Raw genomic sequence first — 22,902 nt, forward strand, 5'->3', positions numbered from 1 at the left:
TATATGTATTCTTATCTTCAGCGTCCTTTTGTGATAGATCATTCTGCTGTTCTCTTTCTGAGAACCCACAAAGCAGAAGTGAACACAATTTCTCTGGGTGTAGTTTCTTAGGTTTTACTTATCAAAAAATAGTTTTCACCCTGCTAAAATGTCCCAAACGAGTCCACTAAACACTAAAATCACTGTGGTAGCGAGGAGCTATTCGATGATGACGCATGCCACTAGAAGTGGGTGAGGGTAAACACCCTTTGGGAATAAATATTCTTTATTAGAGCAAGTAGCCAAACCTTTTCTTATTTGTATTCTTCTTTAATAATCTTGTGTTCACCCATGTTTGTTCTTTAGGCAGCCTGATTATACCTTCTGCTATAACACATTGCCTGATGCCAATTACCATAAGGAGCCATATCATTTAGACACGCAATCATCCCTTTTCCCACTAGGAGAGTTTGGGCACATGAAGAAGAATTCGAAACAAGTAATTGTAATGTGGGGAAGTAAGAAAAGAGAGATGCTGCCTACTCCACATGAGCACTGGCACTCCTGTCGTGTCCAATCCCCCCATACAACCGGAGGAGAGGCTGTCAGTTCCAGCATAAACTGCCTATGCAGGTCTGAAACCCTCATTCGTAAAGTAATTGACACAGTTAAGCACCCTCCTACCCCCGGGTGCAATGTAGGGATACAGGTCATGGAAGAATAGTACCCCCAAGAGGCCTGATGGAGCATCGCATGGAGCGTATACACAAAGAGGCACGCCAAAGCATATGAGCGACAAATATAAGGTGCAGATGTGGGACACCAATAACACAGAAAGAATGAATGCATTAAAAAAAACCTGGGGAGTTGGAGTTGACTGGCTGGGTCTAGACACCATGACAATAACAAACATCTTCCCCAATAATGCCTGTGCGATTAGAGTCGTAGCCAGATTGAAACATAATGACCAGACCTTGGACACTAAACTCGCGGACAAAGGAGGCCACAAAAGTTTTATTAGAAATGGCAATTTAGGATAAGATCTGTTCATCATAGTTAACTAGTGTCAAAGTAGTAATCAGACCTGCTACAGCCCTTACTACAGAAAGCTGTTAGCTAGAGCTCATATCATCAATACCAAAAATATAAACTGAAGGTAGCTTTGGGTCATACCCCTTCCACCATTGCTTGAAGAAAGTTTAATTCACATTCTGGATCAGGCGTGTGGATTATTTCAGTCCCCTGTTTATCTTTGGTCTGTTAGGTGTGTTAGTTTGCCTAACTAAAGACTTCCTCCCTTTGTAGTGCATACACGGTGCACTGCATTTGAGCTTCTAACATTGTTTACACATTAGAGATGATACAGCACCAGCTGTGATTTTGTACTTAAATCTGACTTTGCACTAAAATGTGATTTTTGCATTAAAATGTAATTTCTGCTCCTACGTGTTTCCACACTCCTGCTGTTACTGCACCACGGGTGATTGGCTTCTAAATTTGATACTGATGTTGCATTAATGCTGATTTTACACCTCAGTTTGCTGTCAATGAAATGTGATGTCATACTGACTATCAACCAGTGGCGGCCGCAACAACCAAAGGGTGATGAGGCAGGTGGTGAGAACGCGGGAGGAGGATCATTGGGGAGGGGGGTTAAAAATAATATTTTTAATTTAAAAAACTTAACTTTAGCCATCGGCTGCATCAATCTTTGAGTTGAGCAACCTCTCCACTTCCTGGTCCCAGCAGCCCCTGGGACAGACTCCCATCCAATCCCCATGCTGCGGAGCAGCGCAGGGATTGGCCTGAGCTGGCTAGAAAGATGCTCCTCTCCGGCCACGGAGTCTCAGGGGTTCCTCCAGCCCAGCTGCTCAATGCAGCCGGGCTGGAGAAACGTAAGTGTGCATGTGTGTTTTGGTCGGCCTGAGACGGCTGGCCAAACACACATTAGCACTTAGTGCACATAGAACTCCTCCTCCCATGCCTCAGCCCGCCCCTCCCTACAGCGTTGGCTCAGGGCTGGCAAATGCAACGTAAAACGTCGTAAGAACATCGTTTTATTTTTAATTTGCTGGCTCTGTGCTAGATAGTGGGGCGACGCTCCTCCGCAATTGCGGAGGAGCTGCCACTGCTATCAACCAACCTCCCAATCCAGTACCGGTGCACCAAAACAACAGCACACAAACAGTCTCCAGACAGAACAACTCGACTATCAGTAGCCATGATTCACACGAGATGTGCGATTACTCACTTCTTACTTAATCACAACTTTACTTTACTACTGACCAAAGCACACATCTTTTATCCATTACTCAGGATAAAATGCTGGATATCAAAGTGATCCTGCATGAGATGATACTTAGTCTGCATATCACATTCTCCATCTCTCCCACAGGCAACTTCCTCCCAGGGACTGCTTCCTCCCCCAGCAACTTCTTACTCCTCATTTGGCACACCTACTCTTGATAAGGCTAACAATCACTCCAATCACAATGCTTTGGAGCATTTCTCCATGCACAGGATCCCGAATGCCCCCCACACCCTCACGTATTATGTGATTAGCTCTCCCCACAATACATCTGCTTACCACACGCCCCAGAGCAAAACATCCTAAACACAATTACTGCCAACCAACATCAGGAGAATGTCGACATCTCAGCTCAGTGACCCGTCACTTACATACCACATGAGAAATGCCCTTCTGAACTGTAGGTCTGCACTCTCTAATACACCTTCCATATGAGCCATCATACATGACCCGTTTGCGTTCACGGGAATCTGGTACTTCTCACCACCCACACCACTGTCTTACCACCATCATTTAACAGCTTCTTCTACAGTAGAGCAAAAATAAACTGGTGGGGATGTTTCCTTTATCCACAAACAATCCTCTAAATCCTGATTACCTGAATAAACTCCTCCTTGTTCCAACACCTAAACTACTGAGGCGAATAATTGTATAATAATATCACCTGGCAGCAGAAACTTTTATTTATGTTTTCCTTGATTATAGCACTGATCAATCCTTCCACGGGGAAAAACGCAAACACACCTATACATCCTATTGTACAACCTCCCATTACGACTGTGGACCGTCAGCACTAGCAATAGGGGCTCTACTTTGTACCCGATTTCCATAAAGAAACACCACATACAAATCCCAATCCCGCTCAAATTGGACTGGTCAGACCACTTCTTCATTCCTATAAACATCCTGTCCCTAATGCACCCGCCCCAGGCTGAACTGGAGATGTGAATGGTATTATCAACTGACCTCAAACACTCAGAACAAGCTAGCTGACTTTAATGTGCAAATGCATGCAAAGAAAGGATGCACAAATGGGTCTCAGTTCAACATGTATCTTTCTATGCCTATGCCCTCTTCCTTTTTTTTTCTCCCTGACACTTCTGGTGCTTTTGTTTTTATACCCTAAGCTTGCGTTGCTGATGCAAATCAGCACTGCAAGTTTGGGGAATTAAAAATGGGGCACAGACATTGAAGACACTCAAGGCCCAAGCTGATCAATTATACAAATTGTGAACAACCATGTCCTTTTGACTAACAAGGCTACAATATTGGAGGATATCCTTTTCATAGAAAATTAACTTGCCACGTTTGTTTAAAGCGCCCGTTCTCCATCAGTGCAACGCTTATTTATTTGAGGCATTGTCGCTAGCTCGATCTGTCGTCTGGAGCTGTTTACAGTAATTGTGTGTCAACAACAAGGCACTGGTGATAAACCACATCAGTGCGGTGCTGGCAGTTTTATTTTCTCCAGTTACCAGCCAGCATCCTCATCAATGGGAGCCCCATGGAGACAGGAGTGCTATGTGCTCTGCATGGAATGGCCAATCCATTGTCAATTTAGATATCGTGTATTGCGTCTTTGATCCTTATGTGCTGCTCTTACCCAAAATGGCTCCTAGAGAAGCCTCACTTCTGGCGTTTTTTAAGACCATGCTGAGTGTGGAAGCTTTGGTAGGAGGAAAGACTAGGCTTTGATTAGCAGATAGCACACACTATGAACACTATTGTTTTTAGGCGCTGGACACTGCTCATAGAGGGGAGGAAACAAAGTGTTTGCTTTGTTATCTTACCAAAATGATGGTCGTGGAGGGGATCTTGGCAGCTAGAGGAAGCTGCTCCAGAGTTGGGGGCTAGGATTATAATAACCCATCTGTCAACTCACACAGCAAGGGGTGGTTGTGTGTAGTGTTGGAGGAGTAGAGATACTGCACCATAGATGTGTGTAGGTCTCGGCCACTCCGGTATGTAACTGTGGCTAAGATAATATTGTGACCCCTCCCTCTGTTCCTTTGCAGTGGGCATATTTGCAGGCCCTGCTTTTCTTTGCTGGTGCTCGGGTCCTCTCTCAGGGGCTTTTCACTCTGTCTGGAGGTGCAGGCGGCTTCCTTCCATAGTCTGTGGTAGCGTGACTGGAAGCCACAACAGGTTGCTCTGGTTGCCATGGACAAGGGGCGGGGCAAAAAGCTCTGATATGTTCCTTTCGTTGGTTGCTTTGACGGCCTATTGGACAGAGTGCGCGCGGTGCATGCTGGCTCCCCCCTCAGCCCAGCATGAGAGGCAAAGCTTCAAATTAGGGTCTCTCTCTCTCCTGACATGGTGGGCGGGGCCACTGGATGTAAGCACGTCGTTCTCTGTCACGACGCATAAGAATAACGGGGGTCATAAAGACAGGTTCCTTGGGTATTCCCATGTGGACAATTTTACATTCCGATAGGGAAGTTTGAAGGGACTTGGAATCAGGCTCTCAAAGATACACAGGTATGTCGACTTTGTGGAACCGGCAAGGAGACTCTTGAACACTTATATGCATCTGCCCGAGGCTATTGCCTATACGGAGGACATATTTACGCCGCGTGTTTAATAATGCCAAAATAAGAACAACTACAGAGGCTGTACGCTATTGTTTTAGGGTCACTGTGGAAAGTGCAGTTAGAAGGATAGTTCAGTTTTTAGAACACGCCTATAAAACGTTAAATGTTTAGATGGCTTTTAATATATGGATATGTATATAGATGCAAAAACAGGTATCATGATCTATGTATGTTTTTATAGGATATCACGCATGGAAATTATGTGGCCTTTTATTCTATTTTAATGCCTGCTTTTTCTCTATTCTTGTAATCACATGATTAATGCAATAAAGTATTTTTTACTACTACTAGTGGACACATGAAGAAACTCCTGTTTTTTCTGTGGGCCTGGGATTCAGGAGCTGCAAGCGAGTCACTTCTCGGTTATAATAATATACATCTGTTTTATCATGGTGAACAGAGACCGAGGGTGCTAGCAGGTTACGCGGATTGATGCAAGTTAGATATGCATAGAACAACTCCCCACCAACCCTGATCCCCACCCTGACCCCCCCCCCCCCCCTCTTCCCCCAGTAACAGGGCCTGCTCTGGTACTGCCAAAGTCCCATCTCAGCAGCCTCTCTGCACACCGCTGCAGCTCCTTGTACAGCCGTTAAACAGATACAAATCTACTGAAACGTGAAATGAATGTGTTGCAATCGTAAATTTCTTTACATACAAAAATAGTCTTGTGCTCAGACTGTAGAATAACACTGTTCCAAGGTTATTTCACAATGGAATACAATTAAAAATCGATGTTGGTTATTAGGCTTTTTATTTCCATCTATGAACATAAACAGACAGACCCTCAGTTTTTTTTTTAACACAATGGGTCTTTATTGAAAGTTTGGGAATTTCCTCCTGCTATGTTTTTCTGTTATAACGTTTCCAGGAGACGTGGTTTCTTTAGGTTATTGCGCCACCTGGTGTTGAGTTCTTTGGTGTTGAGTTCTTTTCAATAATTCTATATTGGCGTAAACAAATATTGCCACAGCGTTGTGTGTACATTCATACATAAGTGCACTTCAGTATCTAGTGTTTTCCGTATCTAATTGACATTAGAAGTTACAAATTAAATTAATGTATTTATTGCACAATTACTTAAAAACATTACTATCAGCAAAAAGACTGCATATTAGAAGACATCTGCATCTGATAAAAGTATTATGTTAAACACAAATAATGAATCAATAAAAACCATAAAAGGAACTAGTGGGGTATTAAGATCAAGTATTTCAATCTAAAAATCTGCCCTCCTACTTTGCAGAGCCTGTGGCAAGAAGGAAGTCAGTAATTCAGATTTCTCAGTCTGTGGTTGCTTGTGCATTTATGCAGTAAAAGGGGTTCTTCACCCGCCATAATATCTTATCATTGACCAGCAGCTAGTAATGCTACTGTGGCCTTCATGAATTTCACGACTCTCGCTGCCAATTGTACAGAGTCCCCTCTCAGACATACCTCTCCCACTCCTCGGCGTGTCCGGATGAACACATTGGTTAGAGCCAAAACTTCCCTAACCTGATAAGCTCCTTGCAGATACATAGCACATGAGTCAATGATTCCTCTCCGTTGGCGCAGAGGCGCCCTCGCCTATCATCGCCTCTTAATACACTTCTGTGTGCTGTGTGGACATGCATACAGAAGATTTTAGTATCTAGTTTTCCCCGTATCTAATTACTAAAAGAGATACAAATGTTTGTGTTATGAAGGCAAGTTTATGATTAATTAACTGTATATTTTTGTGTGGCGTATGACACTCCTCCTAAAATGAGTATTTTTTGTGATCTTACAGCTCCTTCGACAGGAAATTTGTGTATCAGATGCGAGGTATAGGACCAATTGAGCAAAGCACTATTCTTGTTGTGGACCCAACCACCTCGACTGTTCTGCAATCCACGGGGAAGAACATGTAAGAGTTATGCATCATATTATCCTACTGTGGGATGGGTAATGGGATTTATTAACAAAAAATTATTTATATAGGTTAAGTATATCTTCATATATCACATCAGTTTGCAGGTCCAAGTACATGAGAAAAAAGGTGAACATTACACCTACTGCAATGTTTTGTCTACATTTCCAGCTTTCAAAAGAGTTACAGAGAATCCTGGCGAACTTGCATGCGTAAAATATACGTGAATACGTGAATACATCCACATGAATAAATCAAGTGAAAAAACATTGCCCCATTTTTTTTTCTCGACGAGAAACTTGTTTTTGACCAAAGAGGACCCCTTACCTTTATGATTTGTGATTTTTTTCCTCCCCCATTCCCGCTCTGCCCAGGCACTTTCTCTTCCTTTTAACAGAACAAGCAAAAATTTCACGAAGCTACGGATCGCGGAAATCTTGGCAATTCCACGCTCTCCGCGGAACGTGAAATTACCCACATTTCACGAGCGGAACGGAATTTACCGCACAGGCCTAACTGATACCCACTGCATACATGCCAACTCTTCCGATTCAGACGGGAGAATACTGATTTCAAGGCTAGTCTCCCGCCTCCTGATTCCTGCTTGTAAATAACCTATTCCTCTGCCGGCTTCAGTCAACAGCGACTGGTTTGTGAGACTTGGAGTATACACTGCCAGTAACCTGCTCCTACAGGCAAGTGCACAACATTTTTGTCACGCTTTCTGTGCCATAGCGCTATTTCTGTGCTCCTGACAAATAAGGATCCCATTTATTTTTGAATTTCTCAAATCTGATCCTGCAGCAGTACACTTGCAAGACCCATACATGCCAATATATCTTATTCAGGCCTCAATGGAAGTCAGTGGGAGAAATACATTCTCCCAATTATGTTTTTTAAAATCTTCCACTTTCGTCTTCCAAAATGTTGACATGTATGCCAATGTCTTGAAGTGATTTCCTGGAATTCCCAATAACTTAGAAGAAAGCTGTGCAGTTCTCAACATTGATTGACTTAAGCAATGTCTGACAGTGGTAAATAGGTTAATGTCTAGCCCTTCTTCTCAAATTCTATTATGGCACCCTCAGATTTAACTAGATATAGGTTAACATTGCCGTCTAACTCAAAATCATGTCTGGGGGCCCTGCTTTTACCCCAGATGGTGTCACAGGTGGTTAAAGCATGGACGCATTCACAACCCTGGCCCCACAAGTTGCATTTCTGGATGGAGGCGAAATCCTTCTCCATCCGGTATGTGTTGAGGGGTCCAGGCAGGCACCTATGGGCACGAAAGACGGTACTGGTTTCAGTGATAGGTGCTATAACTACTGAGTCTCGAATGCCTGAAATAGAGTATGAAGTCCCTGGTCCGTTCTCAGTACCTATTCCCTTGAAGGGAGAAGAATGGGATCCAGCACAGAATTAACTAGCTCGGGCAGAAGCCCCTGGTTTGTGTCTCTGGCCATGCATCTGGATGATATTCTAGCCCAACATATCTGTGTACCGAGTTCTCTCAATTGGCAAGTGACGATATGTACTGGACAGTGTTCACTTAGCCACGGCTGAATGCCTGAGCCCTCTCCTCGAGGGGTCCCTTGTTACAATACCAATGCAATAGCTGTCGCTTCTTGGGTAGAAACCCTGTGACTTCACTTCTTTACTTAAGATAGATAGCTTAGGAATCAGTAGCCATTTGACTTGCCAGCCCTGAAAGGGCAGCTTGAAACGACCTCTTTTCCTTGGCTGATTAGTTGATTCTAAAGGGAGATACTTTCAAGCAAAAGATATCTTGCGAGCACTAAAATCGTTTTTTCACCTGAATTTATACGTCGTCAATCAGAAAAGATTTCCGCATAGGTGTATCCATCATTTTGTTTTCTTGCTCGCTTTATGATCAGCAGTGTAGTATATGAATTCATACTCTTAAATTTTAAAACACTTCGTTGTTATTGAAATGTTAAAACTGGGGCTGAAAAAGGCACAACAAGCACTGGCAAAGCCACTAGGTCTGACGTTGGCCGCAAGTCTTATGCCAATTATTTTGTTTTGTCATAGTTTTGTAAAAATCTATTGTTCAAGAAGCTTCCACGCCCTCATTAACTTAAAAAAAACATTGTTTAAAGGCAAAAATGTTTCTTAGGTCTCAAAAAAGCAAACATTACCATTGAAGTCCCTGGCACAGAAAGGAATTACTTTGTGGGCGGATGAGCTCCTTGTGAAAGGGCAGCATGCCATAAATCATAGTGAAGTGAGCCGATGGCTGAAGTGGGCTGACAAATTTCATTTTGATGCATGCTGGAGAGCGTGGAAGAAAAATGTGAAGGACATAACCCCAGATTAATTGATGAAGTCTTTTTGAAAACACCTATATGTATGTCTTTTATGTAGATCTTTTAGTAAAATCAAACTGCTTGGCTAAGACAGACCTAAAAATCCCAATTGGTCTGGCATTGGCTGCATGTCTCGTCTCTTTGAGACAGAAGGCAAGAAAGAGGGAAAGAAAGAAATCCAGAAAATAGCAAGACAGAAAGAAGGGGAGGAAGGAAAGAAAGCAGAAAGAAAAGAGGATTGGAGGACAGAAAGAAGGAGAACGTAAAGAAGAAAGTCAAGAAAGAAGGACAAGGGGAAAGAAAAAACATGAATGAAGGAAAGAAAGCAAGAAAGGAAGAAGGAAAAAAAGCAGGCAGCATGAAGAAAATAAGGAAGAGACAAAATTAAAAGAAAGAAAGAAAACAAGAATGAAGGAAAAAAGAAAGCAAGTAAGAGGAAGAAAATAAAGAAGGCAAAAGAGAAAGAAGATGAAGGAAAGAGAGAAAGAAGCCCCTAAACAAGTAAAAGAAATCCTGTCCAAACAATCCAACCTCTGGTTCAACAATGATCTTGCCAAAGAACGGCGACTCCTTAGACTTGCTGAAAGAGCATTGAGACACACCCCCTCTTAGGCCAAGCACAAACTCCAACGTCAAAGATACAGCACCAACAATAGGTACATTAGAAACTCAGAAGCAGTTTCTTTCAAAATCATCTTGACACTGCCACTAATAGACCTAAGAAACATGTTAGAACCCATTAGAAACCAATCTTCCTGTAAAAGCGACCCTGCTTCCACAAACAACAAAGCACCCCCTAAGTGTGAAACCTTTGCCTCCTTTTTCACAGAGAAAACATCATTAATCACTAACGACATCGAGACCCCTCTCACTCTTCTTCCATCCCAACCCCTCCTATACACCTCCACAATGGATCATGATGCTCGCCCGTATAGCTGTCCCAACACCCCCAAAAACCAAGCCACAAAAATTTAAGAAAAAGAAAACCAATAACCGTTCCTTCTCTGGATTTGCCCCAATTATTTGGAACTCTCCCCCTACTGAGATCAGATACAACCCATTCCCATCCTTCTTCGGGAAAGAAGTACAAATATTTCTATCCATCAAATTCCTCTCTCACTGAGAACTGGGCCAGACCCCCATCGTCCGTTTAAACCCCATCCTCCATTTGTCCACTGCCTCTTGTTGCACCGTAACATGCCTGAGCCTTGGACCTATGATATACTGCAACCCTCACGTAAATCTATGCTTCACTACCTCTGGGAAAACTGTGCATCTACTCCCCCACCCTTGCTTTTCCCTTTTACAACTACCACAGAACTTTTGTATACACTGTTTTTTGTATCCCCCTTTGATTTACTGTTGCTAAGTATTTTTTATTTACACTTTATGTAAATTGGGTACTTGCTGCTATTTCTTTACTTACCCTGCGGTATTTCGTTTACACTTTTTTAATTCTCATTATATATTTTTATCTACTCTCTATGAACCTCATGTTTTTGATGTTGTGCCTATTCTGTAAAGTGCTAAGTTGTCATGAATGCTAGCGATAAGAGGCCATGTTCGTTCACTACCTCGGAGGGAAACCTGTGTATCTACTCTCCCTACCAGGGCAACTCCCTACCATAACTACCTCTGAACTTTTGCATTTACATATCCATTTGTCTATTGGATTCTTCTTATATAATGTTGCTATGTATCTTGTTAGACCCGGGATCCCTGGTTGGCTGAGGTAGGTACCTTAGGCCAAGTAGGGACCCACGTTCCAACATCAGGGAAAGGAAGGTCACCTTCTTAGATAGCACCGCTCACCCCCTCGGTAGCTTGGCACGAGCAGCCAGGCTTATCTTCAAGGCAAATGTGTAAAGTATTCGCAACCAGGCTAACAATGATGACACCACAAATTGACTCCACCCAAGTTTTATAAAAACGAGTATAAACTTTATGTAAAAAGATATACAATAAGACCACACAATATAAAACCAACATATGAGGTTGTGTAATATTTTTCCTGGCCGGTTGTTAGGCCAGCCAGCCCTTGTAACTTCTGGCGATGTCAATGAGCACCTCTAAACATTTTCCTGTACTCCTAATCACAAGTCATTCAGTTCATAATGCTAGAATCAGGTACGTTTGCAATGTAAAAATACTGTAATGCAGTACGCTTCAATCAGACACTCTGCAATGAAAAGAATGCAATGCTTAACGCAACAAATCAGGCACTTTGCAAGGTAAACCAATGCAATGTGTAATCCAACCACCAGATATGTCGTTCTGCAATAATGAGGCAATGCATATACACTAATCAGGTAATTCATTATGCAGGAATAATGCAATGCGCAATACACTAATCAGGTTGTTCGTTATGAAGGAGCAAGGCAATGCGTCATACAACAATTAAGTAGTTCATTATATAGAACTGTTGCATTGTGTAATACATCAGTCAAGTACTCCGCTCTCAGAAATGGAATACTACGTAGACCACTCAGGCCCCGATCACCGGTCCTTAGGCGGTCTCTCCGCCTCCTCTTCTGACCTTCAGTCAGCCTCTCACAGTTGCCCCCAACATAGTACGATGTAATTCCAAAGTGCAACTTCGCACTCGTGCCCATACCGCCACTCCCTTTGGCAATACGGGCCACAATACGAGCCGAAACAGGGGCTCGGGCTGCCAACACGAGAGAGAGGCAGAGAGCATCTCCCTCCAAGCCCGCGCCCCACCCCAGGAGTCGACACACGTTACCTGGGGGGTGCAAACCCACTCTCCTCTCCTCGTCCAGCGACTGGGCCTCCAAGCAGCTTTGTGAAATGGCAACGGCGGCTCGGGCCGGCAACACAGCTCCTCCGGGACTGTCGGTCCGGGCCGCTCCATTTTACGAAGATCTCAGGCTGCCACAAAGCACATGCACACAGCGTCGCTGAGTATTCCTTCACTCCGGATGTACGACCACTGGGCACTCCACACACAGGTCTCAGGCTGCATGAAGATCACACGCACAGCATCACTGAGACTCACTTTACTCCGGTGCACATGACAACACAGCAAATCCTCACGTAAGTCTCCCGGTGCACAACGCACCAGCACACAGCGGCAATGAGACTCACGTGGATTGCGGCGCACACAATAACAAGGCAAATCCTCACGAAGGTCTCACAGTGCACAACGCACACGCTCACAGCGTTGATGAGTCTCACTTGGATTCCAATGCACACGATCCCTGGCAATCCTCACAACAGGGTTCAGATTGCACAAAGCACACACACACACAGCGTCGCTGATCCTTGCTTGGATTCCAGGTGCCCCCGATCACAGGCCGATCCCCCTGAAGGTATCGGTACTGCACAAAGCACACACGCACAGCGTCATGAGATTCACTTGGACACCAGGCACCCACCCAAACAGGGAACCAGCTCACCTCAGGCCTTTGGGGATCGTTACTTCAGCACACAGCAGAGTCCTTCAAGCAGGGGGACACAGCAAAGACCCTTTAGCCTTTCCTTGGTTGTAACAGCAAACTGCTGGCCTGCCCCAGATCACATAGCAGTGGTCAGTCCTTTCCTTCAGTCTCTTCAGTTGTTTCTTCCTTTGCAAAGGTCCTCTTGACCACGAAGTAGCTCCAGCCTTGTTCACACTTGAACAAGCCATTCTGCAAAGTACATGAGCTTCAGCTCTCATAGTTATACCCCTCAATAACTTTGAAGTCTTTGTGCTTCAGGGGGCACTGACCCCTGTTAAAACCACTTCTGGGTGCCTCCCTGCCACTGACACCTTTCTTCCTTTGATTAGCGGGGGGTCTGGATTCTCAATCATTCAGCAGGAGGTGAGCCAATTGTTTTATAGCAGCAACCCAGGCCTCTTCACCTCTAAGGCTTCTCCTCCCCCTACACTCCAGATGCAGGTCAGCCTGTTGTTGTCTCCCCTCCTCCCCTGGGTCAAGACATTTCCCAGATCCTATCGCTTTCAAATCCAGACAGTCAGGCAGAGACACACAGAAATGTTAGAGCACAAAAACTCAGTCACCTCTAAAAGAGTGGTTTCTGAACACACCACACCACCACCTTCATAAACAGATGTGTTTTTACATTGTGAGTTTAGGTGTACTAAACTTCACCTTTCCATCTTAAGCTGTTAGGAAGATAGGCTGGAAAACATATTACACAGCCTTCCCATTCCATCCTACGGGCAAGATGGCCTTTCAACAGTGAAAAACGAAATGGAGATTATTTCACTGTCAGGACATGGCCCACATCGTAGTACTTTTCCTACCTTTCACACGCACAGTACCCTGTCCAGGGGATACCCTAGACCTGTGGTTCCCAAACTGTGCGCCGCGGCGCCCTGGTGCGCCGTTATCAGGAGCCAGGGGCGCCGCGCACGATGTGGGAAAGGAAGTGTGAAAGTTGCACTAAGAATGTGTCACTTTCACCCCCCCCCGCCTCCGTGATGAATAGGTTGCTCTGCCCCTAGTCTCTGCCTTTCTGACGCAGAGCATCACGGTGGAGGGGGGTGCACAAACAGCGCACACAGGACTCGGCTACAGACATAGCTGTGAGGCCCGCCTGCCAATGAAGATCCAGGCACTTCTTACTCAAAGGCAAAAGATGATGCCCATAATCCCGCATTTTGGCGCCTGGCAGTTCTAACCATTAAAAAGGCAATCAACTCTTTCAGCTGCTGATGAGCTGTGAAAGAGATGCTGGTCAGTGGCAGAAAGGAAGGTGTTGCAGCACAGGAGGGGCTCATGCTCCTTGTGGAGTCACGAGCACCTTCGGTTATTTAGATGCAAATAGCATTGAAAGAGTAAATGAAACACATTTTTTCATTTTTTTCCCCTCATTTTTTATATAGAGCAAACCCAACCCAAACATATTGGAGTGCTTTACATGAGCACCAATGACATTTCATAAGGACATGTTCCTTTTTTAGATACGGAGAGATTAAGTGATTTGCCCAGGATCACAGGATGTTGAGCCAAAACCAGAATCAAACCTGATTCCTCAGTTCCAAAGTGGGTAGCTCTGACCTCAAGCTCCATCTTCTCCACTCCTCTACCCATGCTCAGGACCTGTCCAGGGAGTACACTCTTAATATCTATGTCATACATCTGTGGTTCCCAAAGTGTGCGCCGCGGCACCCTGGTGCGCCGTGAAGGGAAGCCAGGGGCGCCGCGCCGCTGTGCAGGATGTGGGTCTGAAAAAAATATATAATTATCCTCAAAATGTAGTGAAACTGCGAGCTGCCAATTTTGGAGCTGGGGAACCGGGTTTGACCCTCGACGTCAGCTCAGAATCCTGTGTCATTCTGGGCAAATCACTTAATCTCCCAGCGCCTACAAAAACAGAATACATGAATGTATCCTTGTGTAACGTGACTGGTGCTCTTCGGGTCGAGTTTGCGCTATATAAATCTGCAAACACAACAATGATGGACAGAATGTGGATCAATGTCACACATTCATCCCAGTCCAAAGATCTGGGCCCAAATCCATCGTTTTTCCACTCCACACCACCCTGGGTTAGACAATGGCGATATGCAAATCAGCGCTGACCCTGTGCCCCATGGGAACAGTCCAGTCCGAACTACAAAAGCCATGTCCTTCCCAGAACGGAAACAAGCATCCGAGGACCGGCCCGGTTTCGAGGTAACACCTCTCTTCAGCCCGGCTAGCTTGATTCCAGTGGTGTGGAGTGCCTGGGACTCACGTCTGAGCATCCCCAGTACACTTAGAGCGGTAACTGCAAACACAACAATGATGGACAGAATGTGGATCAATGTCACACATTCACCCCAGTCCTAAGATCTGGGCCCAAATCCATCGTTTTTCCACTCCACACCACCCTGGGTTAGACAATGGCGATATGCAAATCAGCGCTGACCAATCTGCAACAAAAAAAGTATATAATAATCCAGCCGACCAAAACACAGAAAAAGGGTAAAACTTTTCAACTGTCAAATGACATTCACGATCGTTCCTATTATGACGGCTTTTTCAAATTCATGTGCAACACGTTGTACCAAGTCCATTATCAGGCAGAAAAATCATATTATTGATGACATATATTTTGGATTCTTTAAATGGTGGAATAATTTAATGATTGGGAGAGAGAGAGGGTGTTCGTGCGCTGCTTAATAAACCTGTGGCGGTATCCCAGTGTTCTCTCTGGGAGCACAGATACGCATAAAATGACTGTCTTTAACCTCCATTGGTGGGTGGGTGCAGGGTCAGGTCCTTGTGCCGAGCATTGGGTGGGTGGGTCAGGGGCCTGGTGGAGAGCGTTGGGTGGGTGGGTGCAGGGTGAGAGGCCTGGTGGGGAGCGTTGGGTGGGTGGGTGCAGGGTCAGGGTCCTAGTGGAGAGTGTTGGGTGTCTGGGTGCAGGGTTAGGGGCCTGGTGGAAAGCGTAGGGTGGGTGCAGGGTCAGGGGTCTGGTGGAGAGCGTTGGGGGGGTGGGTGCGGGGTCAGGGGCCTGGTGGAGAGCGTTGGGTGGGTGCAGGGTGGGGGGCCTGGTGTAGAGCGTTGGGTGGGTGGGTGCAGGGTGGGGGGCCTGGTGGAGAGCGTTGGGTGGATGCAGGCTCTGGGGCCTGGTGGAGAGTGTTTGGTGGGTGGGTGCGGTGTCAGGGGCCTGGTGGAGAGCATTGGGTGGGTGGGTGAAGGGTGGGGGCATGGTGGAGAGCGTAGGGTGGGTGCAGGGTCAGGGGCCTGGTGGAGAGCGTTGGGTGGGTGGGTGCGGGGTCAGGGTCCTGGTGGAGAGCGTTGGGTGGGTGGGTGCAGGGTGGGAGGCCTGGTGGAGAGCGTCGGGTGGGTGCAGGGTCAGGGGCCTGGTGGAGAGCGTTGGGTGGGTGCAGGTTCAGGGACCTGGTGGAGAGCATTGGGTGCGTGCAGGGTAAGAGGCCTGGTGGAGAGCGTTGGGTGGGTGGGTGCAGGGTGGGGGGCCTGGTGGAGAGCGTTGGGAGGGTGGGTGAGGGGTCAGGGGCCTGGTGGAGAGCGTTGGGTGGGTGGGTGTAGGGTGGGGGGGCTGGTGGAGAGCGTTGGGTGGGTGCAGGTTCAGGGGCCTGGTGGAGAGCATTGGGTGTGTGCAGGGTGAGAGGTCTGGTGGAGAGCGTTAGGTGGGCGCCTTATGCCCTGATGCAGCCGCACTCTGCCAGCTTCTGTCTTTGCCTCACTCCTCGTTGAGGGGTCGTCACTCGTGACTGATGCATGTTGGAGAGTGTGAGGAGAGAAGGGTGCAAGGCAGAGGGGAGAAGGGTGCAAGGCAGAGAGGAGAAGGGTGCAAGGCAGAGGGGAGGAGGGTGCAAAGCAGAGGGGAGAAGGGTGCAAGGCAGAGGAGAGAAGGGTGCAAGGCAGAGGGGAGAAGGGTGCAAGGCACAAGGTAGAGGGGAGAAGGGTGCAAGGCAGAAGGGAGAAGGGTGCAAGGCAGAGGGGAGAAGGGTGCAAGGCAGAGGGGAGAAGGGTGCCAGCCAGAGAGGAGAAGGGTGCAAGGCAGAGAAAAGAAGGGTGCAAGGCAGAGAGGAGAAGGGTACAAGGCAGTGGGGAGAATGGTGCAGGCAGTGGGGAGAATGGTGCAGGCAGAGGGGAGAATGGTGCAAGGCAGAGGGGAGAATGGCGCAAGGCAGAGGGGAGAAGGGTGCAAGGCAGAGGGGAGAAGGGTGCAAGGCAGAGGGGAGAAGGTTGCAAGGCAGAGGGGAGAAGGGTGCAAGGCAGAGGGGAGAAGGGTGCAAGGCAGAGAGGAGAATGGTGCAAGGCAGAGGGGAGAAGGGTGCAAGGCAGAGGGGAGAAGGGTGCAAGGCAGAGGGGGGAAGGGTGCAAGGCAGAGGGGAGAAGGGCTCAAGGTAGAAAAGGGTGCAAGGCTGAGGTGAAGTAGGGTACAAGGGGAAGGGGGAGAAGGGTGCAAGGTGGAGGGGCAGAAGGGTGTAAGGCAGAGGGGGAAAGGGTGCAAGGGAGATGGTGATGAAGTTAAAAATGTGCCCCCCCCCCCGAAAACATTTCTGCGGATACCCATGATCAGAGCCCACCTCACGTAAACTTCTTGTAACGCCACAGAGCTCCTTGAGCCTTTTTCTAGCCTGGTTACTTTTAGTGGGAGTGCTTTATACTACTCTATGTATGCATTGAGATGTACTTTATAAGATCTTTGTGATTGCAAATAAAGTTTTATGACAGTGATGGCTACTCTCTGAATCCTTCATCACGTCTAGGCTTGATTCTTCATGTAGACCAGTGGTTCCCAAAGGGTGTGCCGCGGCACCCCGGTGAGCGGGTTAAAAAAATGGCGGGGAGCCACGGCCAACTGTCAATTAGGTCAAGGGAGCCACGGGTCAAAAAAGTTTGGGAACCACTGGCTACCATAGGGGTGTCTGATGTAAACAGAAAGAGAAGGGTAAGGTCTGGCAAGTGAATGCACTGGACAGAACAGCTTGGCAGTGTAACAAACTGAGTGCAGGCCCTGCAATGGCAGGCCTGATTTCACTTTTTAGGGCTACTTGTGTGGGTGGCACAAATAGTGCTGCAGGCACACTAGTAGCAGTTGCATTACCAGCCCTGGCAGACATAGTGCACTTTACTAGGGACTTCACTTAGTAAGGCAACCTTACCAATCATGGACACCAATTACCATTACTTTATACAGGGAACACTTGCACTTTGACCCTGTTTAGCAGTGGCAAAGTGTCCAAAGCATCTAAGTTGGCTACACAATGTCAGAAAAAGGTCTAGGGGGAAAGCAAAAAGTTTAGGGACTTTAGCCAAAAAGGGCCAAGTCCTACATATCCTTATCTACATTTTGTGTAACTCGAGTATTTGCTGCTATTTTGTTTACATATCCCACTGTATACCGTTTACTCTTTTTACCTTTACCATATATTTGTTTCTACTCTCTATGTACCTCATATTATTGTTGTGATGCTTACTCTGTAAAGCAATCTGATACCTTCGGGTCAAGGTCGCGCTATATATCACTGATAAACAAATAAAGAAAGAAATAGAAGAAGAAGAAGGAAAAAAATGAGAGCGAGAAGGCAAACGAGAAAGGTGACGAAAAGAAAGAAAGTAGGAAAGAAAGGTAATGAAAGGACAGTTAAGTTGACAAGATTTATGGAGCACACTGATTAGATTATATTCAGTGTTCATGTGAGATGATGTGAAATAGCAGCAGTCAGACAAACAAGGCCTCTCTGAAAGGAATTTACGGCAGCATTAGCAGGAGATGGGATCCAATAAAGCTGGAATGAGCCGTTTTCTCACATGACAAGCGCCCTGCTATCACACCAGACCCTAAACACAAACATAACACTAAAGTAATTATAAAGTAAAAACAAAAATAAAACTCTGCCTGCCTTGTGTGTAAATGTTTCTTGTTGAGAAAGAGTAAATTGCAGTCATTCAAAGTGATAACCAGTAGCTTAATTAGGCCAACCATTGCCTTATGCTGTGGTGGGTGAAGCAAAATGTGAATGACACAACCACAGACGAATGAAGAGAGGTGGCTGAAAGCCCCTTTAAGTAAGTATATTGTACATATAATGTTAGTAAAATCAAATGTTTTTCCTAACACCAGACCTAAAACATCGCACTGAACGTTAATGCTACATACAGAGCTGCCAAATGGAAATTGCTAGAACTCAGTAAAAGGGGTTAAATAAGCACAGCCAGGTAAAATCTCAGGAGCTTATTCACAAATGCATGTATAAAGTAGCACTCCTGTAGTATTGTTATATGTACTCTTCGAGGCATTTGTGAATTGGCCTCCAATATCTAAAATGGGAAGAAATCTGGACTGTTTATGCGATTTTCATATTTAGTTAATACAAACAGAAATGGTTGTGTCCTCTTTGCACTTTTACCAATAGGGAGTTGGGCATTTCTTGGGCCGATTTTTAATGACATGTAAGAATACATAAGTGCCACAGTATTGCTTCTCGTAGGCATGGATGCTTTTGTAAATAGGGTCACCATTCAATCAATCAATCAGGGGTTTATAAAGCACGCTACTCACCCATGACGGTTTCAAGGCGCTAGGTGGGGGAAGGCGCTGGCTGGTACAGCTCCGGATCAGTTGAAAAGCCAAGTCTTGAGGCTCTTCCTGAAGGTGTGCAGAGTGGGAGCGCTTCTGATGTTGACTGGGAGCTCATTCCAGGTTTTTGCTGTGACGTAGGAGAAGGCTCTTCCACTTGCTCTGGTTCTCCGGATGTGTGGGGTCTTTGCCAAGGCGAGGTTGGCGGAGCTGAGGTTCCTTTTGGGTACGTGGAAGGAGACTCTTTTGTTGAGGTATTTGGGTCCGAGTTTGTGGAGGGATTTGTAGGCGTGGGTGAGTAGCTTGAAGGTTACTCTCTTCTCGATGTGGGAGCCAGTGGAGGTCTTGTATGAGTTGGGTCATGTGCTCGTGTCTTGGGGTTCCGAGGATGAGTCTGACTGCGGTGTTCTGGATGGTTTGGAGCTTGTGTAGCAGGGTTTTGTTGATTCCGGCATAGAGAGCGTTACCGTAATCCAGTCTGCTAGTTATGAGTGTGTGGGTGACAGTCTTTCTGCATTCGGGGGGATCCACTTGAAAGTCTTGCGGAGGATGCAGAGGGAGTTGAAACAGGTGGAGGGGACGGCATAAATTAGCAGGCCCATGTAGGTATGTTCAAATAATATCTGGGTAGAATTGCAGTTTTTCTCCTGACCATCAATGTTGTCAATCAGGCATACACCACAAGCTACACCTTTCACTATCACACCCATGGATTGAGCATTAAATGTGTATTGTGATTCTTTGGCAGATGGTGGTAGCCTTCTTGAACTGTTTCTGGGTTATATTTGGCTGTTCTTCCAACATTGGCGCTGTGGTCGCATTCAGTGACAGACGCTGTGGCTCTGTAGTGTCTACATTTAACCCCATGTGGACTGTATCAACTGCACTAGGGATCCGGGAAGTGTCTAGCTACAACGTTTAATCTGATTCATGTAAAATACCCCCAGTTTTATGCTTGAGAACATAATAGCTTTTTGTAGGGTCTGGACAGCAGTGTATAGTGTTTGATGGCGGAGTCTTTTTCAGGCGCGCGGAAGGGTTTGCTGTGTATGAGCTGTGCGTTTCGTAAGAAGGCAGATTGCAGGGCAGTGATGTCTGCTCCATCTGTCAGCGATCTCACGGCAGGCGGCATGACTCACCTGGCAAGCCTTACCCTCCCAGATCAGATCAGGGGGAGGATGCGACAATTATGGATCATTAGGTGATGAAAAATGACGAGTGGCTCAAATGACATGAGAGATTACCTGCTGTTAGGCCATTTTTCATATTTCGCACAAACTTAATGACGCCGCTGTCATCACCTTCTCGTTTTCCTAAAATGATAACGGAGCCTAAGTGCATATGATTGAATGTTTCACTGCCCGCGTCTCTAAGTTTGGATACACGCTATAAACCGGCCTGCTGTAGAGGCTCTCATAGGCTTTCTCAACACATACTACACCGTCCACAGTGCCTACTGTAGGCGCTCCTCCTCTTCCTCGAGTAATTCTTTGGTTTCTGTATCTGTCATTATTCAGAAACACTATTTGTGGAATTAATTAACATCGTCCAGAAGGTTTCAGGACTTCTGACTGCAGGAAGGTCACCACTCAGAGTAGGACAGTAGCACCCAGAAAATGATGTCTTCTTTATGCAGGGATCCCATGTCACCCATGCATGCCTCGTGTTACCCATTTTTTACCTACTCCTTTCTTCTCGCATACTTTTTTTTTGCTCTGGGGCCGTTAATCCAGAACTTCACAGGGAATGCATTCAGGTTAGACGGGGATGACGGGTATGCAGCAACCTGGACACAAGACTGTGATAGGTTCCTGTGGCCCAGCTCAATGTTACATCCTGATTTTTTTCTCACTGCCTCTATTTTTCATTTAAGTTTTTCATTTTTTAAATTTAATGTTGATAGCCCTATGCCCTTGCTTCATCCATATGTGTGTGTGTGTGTGTATATATATATATATATATATATATATATATATATATATATATATATATAATATATATATATATATATAAAGATATATATAGATTTTTTTTAATATCTTCATTGGGGGAAATATGTATAGTGCAAACTGAGAGCACTTCGCATCCACTAGAAGGGGATTGGGATTTTTTAAATGTCAGAGAATGCAGGGTTTGAAACCTCCAGCTTACAAAAACAAACCCTTTAAGAAACCTCAGCAAAATGTTGTACATGAAAGATATTTCTAACGTACTAAATCCCACAATTAATGGGACCTGACCAAAATACTTAACACGCCTCATTTCTTCATTTCTCACCAAGAGACACATATTTGGTTTCAGAAAAACTGGAACCCTCTCCAATCCACTCTTTACTGTTCTGCCTCAGTCTTTACTGATCATATCCAGTAGTAAAAATACAATTTTCTTGTCTTCTGCTGCAGCATCTCAACCTTACATCCCCCAACGCAGTGCTTCACTGAAGAGCTTGTGCCACTCGACCAGGGTCAAGAAGTGTAGGGAGGGCAGAAAAACAGCACAACAGAACATCTCAAGCTAGTTGAGATTTTCCCAGTACTTAAAGAATTACGGTGGAGCACACATAAAGGGTCCTTGTGCAGCCCTCAGGTACTGGCTAACCTATGAATATCGATAGGCTGTTGGCACTGTGCCCTCTTTTGAGGACCAGCGTTAAAAGTACCACTGTGCACCAGAGGAACTAGAGTTTTGTACAACAGGCAGGACTCGGGCAGATTCCATTAGGAGGTTCTGAAATGGCTAACTTTGATTTTTAATGTTCGAGTTCCATCACTGTGTTACCTAGGATAGTTGAAGGAGGCATTAGAGGAAACATGATCTGTAGCACTCTTGGGCTCGGATTACAACTTGTGCAGAGCGGAGTTTCCGTGTGTAATTCTATTCCGCACAATTATCAGTCGTCTAGCGTTCCTGCCCCGTACACTGGATCCAGACAGTAAAATCACTATCCTAGAGGGCTGCTGGGCAGTGGCGGCTGGTGACATTTGAAAGTGGTGAGGCGTAAAGGTTGGGGACGAGTGGCCTGTGTCGAGCAAGCGTAGCGAGCGAGCCCTACTGGCATAAGGGATTCCACCTTATGAAAATTTTGAAAAAACAGTTGGGAAATGGTGCATTTTTAAGCAAATCTGAGAAAGCAAGAAGGTTACTAAAGCACCTCAGCGTTTCTCTCCTCCACCTTAAAGTCTTGGCTATCCCTCAGCCTATCTCTCCTCTACTTCCAAGCTTCTGCTCTCTCTCCTCCACCTCCAAGTTTCAGCTATCCCTTGTCCTCTCTCTCTTGCACCGCTAAGGCTCTGCATTCTCTGTCTCTCTTTCCAAATCAAAGTCTCTGCTCTCTCTCATTCTCTCCCTTCACCACCTTCAAGTTTCTGCTCTCCCTCATCCTCTCTCTCCTTCACCTCCGAGTTTCTGCTCATCCTCAGCCTTTCTCTCCTCCAACTTCAAGCCCCCATTCTCCCTCAGTCTCTCGTTCCCAGGACCCTGCTGTCCAACATACCAGGCAAGAAAATGTATACTGTAGTGTACGCATGCCCTTTACACACAAACAAATTCCCTTCAGGGCTGAAGTTGCTCTCCTCAAGTAGAAAATATACCCACAAGCCGCCTGTACTGCCTGCTGCTTTCCTCTTGTTCTTAGCCCTTCATAACAGGCAACCAGGAACAATGCGTGATGAGGGGCACTTCTATTGTGCTCAAGTAACTTGTTCTGAAGTGCATCTTGCATTGCCTGCGAGCCTCAGCTTTGTGCTTATAATCAAGGGTGTGTGTGTGTGTGTGTGCGTGTGTGCGTGTGTGTGT

The 22,902-nt window shown here is 45.9% G+C and overlaps 1 protein-coding gene across 4 annotated transcripts in view; it reads left to right on the top strand.

Moving 5' to 3' along the window:
* PAM (peptidylglycine alpha-amidating monooxygenase) overlaps positions 1-22,902 on the top strand; it is a 1,252,349-nt gene that overhangs the window by 1,055,972 nt on the left and 173,475 nt on the right. For all 4 annotated transcript variants that reach the window (XM_078675446.1, XM_078675447.1, XM_078675444.1 and 1 more), the window contains one exon: positions 6,650-6,766. In XM_078675446.1, the coding sequence (XP_078531572.1) occupies positions 6,650-6,766 (117 nt within the window). The remainder of the gene's footprint in view (positions 1-6,649; positions 6,767-22,902) is intronic.

This window comes from Lissotriton helveticus, chromosome 2_1 (genome assembly GCF_964261635.1).
Source record: "Lissotriton helveticus chromosome 2_1, aLisHel1.1, whole genome shotgun sequence".
In the NCBI taxonomy this organism is placed as follows: domain Eukaryota; kingdom Metazoa; phylum Chordata; class Amphibia; order Caudata; family Salamandridae; genus Lissotriton; species Lissotriton helveticus.